General features: G+C 40.6%; 1 protein-coding gene across 2 annotated transcripts; it reads right to left on the bottom strand.

Moving 5' to 3' along the window:
• Positions 1–2,243: 2,243 nt before the first annotated feature.
• On the bottom strand, positions 2,244–7,106 carry irx3a (iroquois homeobox 3a). 2 transcript variants are annotated; one of them, XM_080884542.1, is made up of 3 exons: positions 6,622–7,106; positions 5,029–6,058; positions 2,244–4,541 (listed from the first exon to the last, which is right to left on the bottom strand). In XM_080884542.1, exons 1-3 carry the CDS (start codon positions 6,838–6,840, stop codon positions 4,474–4,476), a joined length of 1,317 nt encoding a protein of 438 aa, XP_080740668.1. In that variant the 5' UTR covers positions 6,841–7,106; the 3' UTR covers positions 2,244–4,473. The 2 variants fall into 2 exon arrangements, with proteins under 2 accessions (XP_080740668.1, XP_080740667.1); XM_080884541.1 differs by lacking the exon at positions 2,244–4,541 and having other exon boundaries at positions 4,621–6,058; positions 6,622–7,105.
• Between the last annotated feature and the right edge of the window lie 471 nt (positions 7,107–7,577).

Here is a 7,577-nt window from a genome sequence, read left to right as displayed (position 1 = left end):
TAAAACTGAGCTCTCACGTTCTCTCCTCTCAGCTCTAGAGTGCAATTTCTTTTACAAGTTGCTATGGTGTGTTGTGGACTGTAGGCTTGTATGTGAAGGCATGTGGTGTGTGGAACATGTGTTCCTGAGAGCAGATCACCGCTCCTCCTGCAGTCAGCTCAGCGTTTGCAAAAGGGCAGCCCCTCTCATAGACTGGGCAAGCACTGGGTGTGGGCGCGGTCGACAGTGGCTCATAAAAGGATTAGGCCGCCACACAAAGATAGTGGGCTGCTTCTAACCCTGACTAGGTCTACAAAGGAGGTGACATTTGTATGTCTCTGTGGCAGGAGGGGGTGTGGCAGAATGGTCCAGGCTGGGGCGTGAAGGAGGAGGAGGTGGCACTGGTGGTGGAGTTACAATGACAGAAGGGTTGGATGAGGTGAAAACACAAGAGTGACCCTCTTTATTCGCAGCGGCCTCTTCTTTCACATGGCACCTCTGGTCCCCTCCAATGGGTTGCTCTAGTGTTTATTTACTCCATGGTTTCTCCCTATTCACACGTGGCCCTCTGATGGCTCCATTGGCCAGACCCTTTCAGCGTGCACCTTTCCCCAGATCAATGAATGCTTCGAAAGACAGATTAGATTTCCTTTTAATGATTCCATCTTTCTCAGATTTTTTTCCCCACTCTAAATGGCTGTCCGAGAGTGCATTACTTGTTTCCTCATGTATGTAGTCCTGTCTTAGCATATCGAGGGCAAAAGCGAGCAGCACTCAGCAGCGAACAATGTAAGCAATTAGATGGGAAATGAAATACAATTTATTTTCACTGTGTCAAAAGCATATGTGTTTCCCCGTCTTTATAATATTTATCAGTTAGTGTATGATTACAAGACAGAGAGCATAATTAAGACAATATTGCCTTATAATATGGGAAATCTCAAATCAGGTTAAGTATTTTTTTTATCTATATGCAGCCTAATTACACAAATTTGCCTAAAGAGATCATTTATAATACAAGTTTCTTTAGACCCCTGATTTTGAAAAAAAAAAATGATGTCATATTTGCTTCTAATTTTTCTTTTTCAATTATAACTTCTTGGCTTTTCTTACAGCCTTTTGTTGAGTAGATTAGCCTGCGTTTTGTTGGGGAGTTCAGTACTGCAGAGCTACAGTGTGCCTCACACCCTCTGAGCATTTAACACAGCATGGACCTTAGAAATAAGAAGAGGAGTCAGTGTTGATTATTGCTCATTAGCCAAGAGAACATCCACTTAATGTGCAAGGAAACGAGTGACACACCATGCCCCACTGGAAATGGTCCCTGTGTAGCTCTGCACAAAATGTTAGTTAATGCATTCCATTTGCTCTTTGTTACCAGGAGCAGGTTGGACACCTTTGGTGACATAAGCAGGCATGATTACTTTGTTTCTGCATAGGCATTTTAATCCCTAATTTCATGCACTGATCAGAGGAGAGGCCCTGAGCTCTAGACATGATCACTGGCCCTTCAGTAGCATTTCAGCTGAATTCTCATGATCAAGAGGAGTCTAGTCATGGGCCCTTAGGAGGAAACATCCTGTGAACTGTGAGGAAATAAGCATCGTTTTTTTATGATAAGGTTCAATGCGTTTACATGGAGCTAGCTGTCTTTGCAGGAAGCCATTTATTTGTGTACTCTTTTTTAAATATATAAACTGATGCAGATCTTCAACAATCGTTTAATTAAATGTATTTTATTCATGGACATTCATTGTCAGGCTTTTTAAAGGTTTAGTTTGTTTTTCATTGTAATATCTTGGAGCATTAAAAAAAACCAAAGTTATCCTAGTATTATATAATCATGAACTTTCAGTCTGAGTGCGATGACGATTTCTTTAATTAAAAAACGAGAAATAAGTTGTTTTTTTTAAGAGATTGCATCAATGAGCTGGCTGATGCCTCTTATGAATATGCATCGCGTGGTTAGATGTGGCTCTCAAGAAAGATAATTGATTACACAGGAAGGCAACATGGTGAGAAGAGTTCCAGAGCTGCTAAAGGCTCCGGAGCCTTTCTCTTGGCTAAGTTGTGGTTTGTTTAAAGCACATCCCAAACCTAGAGAGGATACGGCTCGAGCGAATCAGCGCTTTTCGTCTGCTTTTCCTGCCCTGAATGGAATTGAAAGGGTGCACTAAACGGTTAGACTCTGACTGGCCAGCTGAATCTGCTATGTGTTAAAAAATCTATAAAAATATAAACGCAATAATAAATGAAATCCCTTTTAAATGTCAGCATTGGTATTATTTTATTATTAACTGGGATAGTGTGACAGTCTACGCCGATCTCATAAAATAAACTTTAAAAAATTTGTTTGAAATAAATAATGCAAAATCTTCCTTCCTTAGACTTTCAGAACTTAACAACAATTTGGAGGAAATTGAATAGGTTAATAAAATATATTTTCATTCGCGTGTGTGTTTTCTTTCTTCATATTTAACTAAAAAAAATCTGTTTACATTTAAAATCAACATCGTAACAAACTAAAACAAACAACGGAAAAACAAGCAAAAAAATAAATAACTACAAACAAACAGACAACAAAAAAAACAAATGGAATTTGTTATAAACCGCATCTCACATATCGCGAAATACTTAAATTGAGGCTATGGCAGTCGTAAAAGGTTAAAAAAACAAACAAACAATCAAAATCAAATAAAAAAAAGGAAGAATTTGATCTATATACCATCCGTAACTGTTTTCTTTATTGCACTTTAAATATATGGCTCGTGCACGAAAAGGTGCTGTTTGCCACCTCAAATGGAAATGCCCCTTTTTGTTTCATTAAATAATTTGGAACGTTTAGGGCAAAAATAGAATTTTTACATAAAAGGTCACACACGCACGTTAAAATATTAAAAACAAATGCAGCGCACTCTGAGGAACTGCTGCAAATGGACGTTCTAAAAATAATACAAAGACTTCAAAACGGGTCTGAAAGGTATTTTCTTGTGACAGGATTATAACTGAAAAATGTTGCTATCGAATTTTAAATCGAACTGATGGATTAATTAGAAATTGATATAAAAAAAAAAGGTTAGCAGTTTAGCTGAATGAGTGTCAGTGCATCAGAACACTGGCGACTGCAAGTGACTGTAGAGGGAGCTCCAACACTAAGTTTACATAAACTTCCTCTGATAAGGGCTCACACATGCAAATGATCTCATCACGGGCAAACAAAATAAATGATGTTATTATTAGTCATACGGCCACGATATATTACAATTATACCATAGAGCAGCATAAGCTGTGGAAAATGTATGATATATGTGAAGAGCAAAATCATTACAAATTGAGCATGATGAGATCTGGGAGTTGCACTGCCAAGCCAAAATCCACCTTCAGGATCAATTGAGCCATTATGACCAAGTACCAGCGATGCTTTAACAGTCGTTCATTACTTAAAGTCTCTCGATAGACGATAATTTCTGGTGAAAATGAATGAAAGAATTATTCGAAATATTAATGCGCCCGCTACAGCTCTATAGGGATAATCTCACAACATTAATATCCAAATCTATGCCGCAATACTGGCTAATTAGCCTTAAGTCCCGCCACTATATAAAGTGTGATAAATCCCTCTCGAATATATACTTATCACAGCCACGGAGGATGAAGTCTGTACCCCGGGCTGTCCAGTAACACACATACAAAAAACCAAAGCAATGCATTTCAACATGCAATGCACAGTAACAGCCACCATCAAAAGCAGCTGTCAAAATACCTCGGCCAAGAAAAAAAACCAATCTTATTGTTTGGTTTTTTTGTTGTTGTTTTTTTTTAAGTTGCAGCAGTTCATTTATTAGCCAAAATATAGACTTTCTTGTACAATTTGGTTCACAAGTATGTACATATTCTTAACTTTATATACAAAACATTTCAACATCAAATCCTCACAGAACTTACAAAAAGAAAGAAAGAAAAAAACTCACAGACTACAGGTTCATAGATTATTACATTAGCAGTTTTACACAGGACATGCTTACAATGTAAGTATACAGAGATGTATTATTCTTATATTACATTCCATATTCAAATTAAAATTAAAGAAGAAAGAGGGTGGGTGAGGGTTTATGGAAAGAGCCAAAAGAACCGTGGCTGGTTCTGAGGTCTAGTTGGTTCTGAGGCCTGAAATACACAGGGGTACAACAAAATGTAACAAAAAATGTAGAAGAAAAACAACAACACTAATAATAGTCTCACGAAGAGTGAAAACATAAAGTGATATAAAAGTGACAATTGCCTTTCAAAAACGAACCTGGAGTGAATTTGCATTGAGCTCATTTGCATGACTGAACAAGTTAGTGTAACATAGGCCTTGAAGAAATAACCCAAGCGCACACAGACGCATGAAAAAAATGAAACAAAGCTAATTTGGGTAAATGTGGCATTTTAAACTAAAATGTGATATTGCATTAAATGAAAATTCCCAAATGTCATTAACTGACAGCCTCGTTATCTTTGAACTGCGTGGAAAGCTGTTAAAAACAGCTTTTTCTCTGCATCCAAGGCACTAGATCTCTCTGAAGCTGCAGCAAAGAAAATCAAAATGCGTTAATTGAACTTCCTTTGATCAGAGCTCATCCTGGGTTTATGGGAATATAATGTTAAAACGACGTGATTTAATGGGTTGAGGACTTAATGTAAACCATAATACAGGCGCATGGACCTCAAAATAAAGTAGACGACGTAACAGCAACTCAAGAAATAAAGGGGGCATCTTAAGAAGAGTTTTCGCCAATTTCAATGTTTTTTTTTCCTTAAACACTTCCTGATGAGGTTTTTTCTTAACCCTCCCGGACAAGCTGTTACACACACACAGGCACACATCGCACACACTGTATTCTGCTGTAACATTAACACTGGTTATCTGCGTGGCCTAGGCAGAAAAAATATCCATGAACAGGCAAAGAAGGCAAAAGAAGGTCTAAAATAAAATAAATGAAATTAACTAGTGTCTTTGTTTTGTAGTTATTTATACATGCGCGTCTCAGTGACGAGGACATGTACCTGTGACTGAAGTCTCTGAACTATGACTCTTGTCCTCCGTTTGCCTGCTGCTGTAGAGGGCCAGGCCGGTGGCAGTGGCCTGGTTCGCCAGTCCCAGATAATGATTTGAGTTCAGTAAAGCCAGCTGGTGGGCCGAAAAGGCTCGGTTCGTCCAGTTCTGGATTTTCCCAACCGGACAAGAAGAGATAAGTCTGTGAGGAGCGATTATGGTCTGAGCGGCCGGCCCTGCGGAGTTGCTGCCGTTCATTTGCGGTGATTTACGTGGATTGTCTGGGGCCGTAGCTGTCTCTGCCAAAGACCAGATTTTTGGTTTTTGGGCTGGGACGGGGTTGTTTTCTGAGGGCGGTGAGCTCACGGATACAGAGTTCAGTTTGAGCTGTTCCCCGTTTGGCTGGGACGTTTTCATGTCCAAAGAGTGGTGACGGTGATTGTGGAAATGCTCTGCTCCTCTCTGTACGTCTTTGCCCTCCTTCCCCACAGCCTTTAGAAACCTCTGGTCGGGCCCTTGTAAATCCTCATAGCCGTCAGAAATCTCAGAGTCACTCCTCCCGTCGAGTTTAATATCTGAATGCAGGTCGTCCTGGTCGTCCAAGTCGTCCTTGTTCTCAATATTTTCCGTGTCGATGTTCTCCAAGTCGATCTCCTCCTCATCCTCTCTCTTGTCCCCCTCCCCCCCTTCGTGATCGCTGGTGTAAACATTTCCTTCTTCGTCCGTGCGGTTCCGGGGGGTCCAGGTCATCTTGTTCTCCTTCTTTAGCCTCCTCCGGGCGTTGGCAAACCAGGTGGACACCTGGGTGAGGGTCATTTTGGTGATAATGGCCAGCATGATCTTCTCACCCTTGGTTGGGTAGGGGTTCTTGCGGTGCTCACTCAGCCAGGCCTTCAGGGTGCTGGTGCTCTCCCTGGTGGCGTTTTTGGGTCTGGATGGGTCACCGAATTGATATTGGCCATATGGGTAAAAGGCAGGGTGATGGTGAGCAAACCCGGGGTGCTGGACACCGGGACTGTCTTTCAGTTCATACTGAGCACCCTGTAAAAACAAAGAATCGACGCGTAAGAGGGATTAGACATATTATATCAATACCATCAAGTAGTTTGTGTGGAAATGTTTACATTGCGCAAAATCCTCTCTAGCTATCAAGAAATAAAGACAAAAGTGGGATTCTTAATAAAGTGTAAACAAACTAAAAGATTCAAGTGTTTTGCAGTGGAATTAAATCACCAAGCGCAGATGAAAGGGGGAACAGTAATTTCTTAGTTTAACAAACACTTCCGAAGTGAAACATTTACTATTACACACTATTCTCCACCTTTACCTGTAACCTCCCACATTACATTGCATCATTTTTTTTCTCGTTACTATCAGTTTCCGGAATTTATGTGCTAAATGCGCATAAAAGGCTTAAAGCGCACTGTTAATGTGTCACTTTGTATCCACTTTTAACCATATTTTACAAACTACTCAGTTACAAAGTTCAACGCGGCGTTCTAAAACTTTAAACTTAAAAGGAATAAAGTTATCCCAGTGTCATGTGTAGCTTACGTTTCGACAAAAAGTTTTTAGATAACTTAAGCGAAAGGAGAACAACTCACCAACTGATTGAAAATTGATATATCGTTTGTGTAGGGGAGAAACGCTCCATAGCCTTGCGCTGCTGCGGCGAAAGGAGATCCATACATAGTCGAGAGGACGTTGGAAAGTGCCCCGGACGGACTGAGCTCTGTCCCGGCTCGGGCATTGTTGGCGATCCCCTGGCGCTCCGGCGGGTATATCGGTCGGATGTACTGATATCCCAGCTGAGGGAAAGACATGGTGGTAGGAAAAGGGAAAAAGGTCTGCTGCAATCACACAAAGCAATGGAATTGCCTCGATATCCACTTTTACAGTGTGAGCATGTGAGCAACAAAAGGTGCAAGCAAGGGAAGTCTATATTTCCTCGGGAACAGCCAGTGTAAACGATCCGGTTGCGCCCCTTATTTCTTCCTCCTCTTCTTCTTTCCACCCTCACTTCCCTATTGATCTGGATGGACTAAGGTCAGGTCCTTACAGATTGCTTTAGATTATTGGGACTCCCTTTCTCAGATTGACATTTTTAGTCGTTTAGAAGCCCCTCCTATTTCTCAAATCTCACCCCACTCATACAAACCACACACCAAACACACTCTCTCTCTCCCTCCCTCCCTCTCTCCCTCTGTGTCTCTCTCCCTCTCTTTCGGATAAGTGCACTGACGTCGCGAGCTCTTATTTGAATGGGGTTTCAAATCTCATTTTATGGCTCGCCAATCTATTTCATTTGCTATTTGTTCGCGTCTGGCCTAAACCGCAATTTTTGTATTAATTCGCACAATTTGACCACGCGGATACACGTAAGCAGCTTGCTGATTAACTTTTTTTGGGCTACAATTTGCTTTTAATATAAAATCACAGAAGAAAGTTTTCTCTGGAGACTCAAACTTGGAGACTCAGCTACGAAAGGGTATCGGTTAAAACTCTAAAATCAGAACGTAAAATTAAGTTTATAACCACTTTTAAGTCGTTTTTTTTTTCA

The sequence above is a fragment of the Rhamphochromis sp. 'chilingali' genome (genome assembly GCF_963969265.1).
Source record: "Rhamphochromis sp. 'chilingali' genome assembly, chromosome: 6".
NCBI classification, from domain to species: domain Eukaryota; kingdom Metazoa; phylum Chordata; class Actinopteri; order Cichliformes; family Cichlidae; genus Rhamphochromis; species Rhamphochromis sp. 'chilingali'.
Note: the sequence above shows the minus strand (reverse complement) of the source record. Positions and strands in the feature narration are given on the sequence as shown.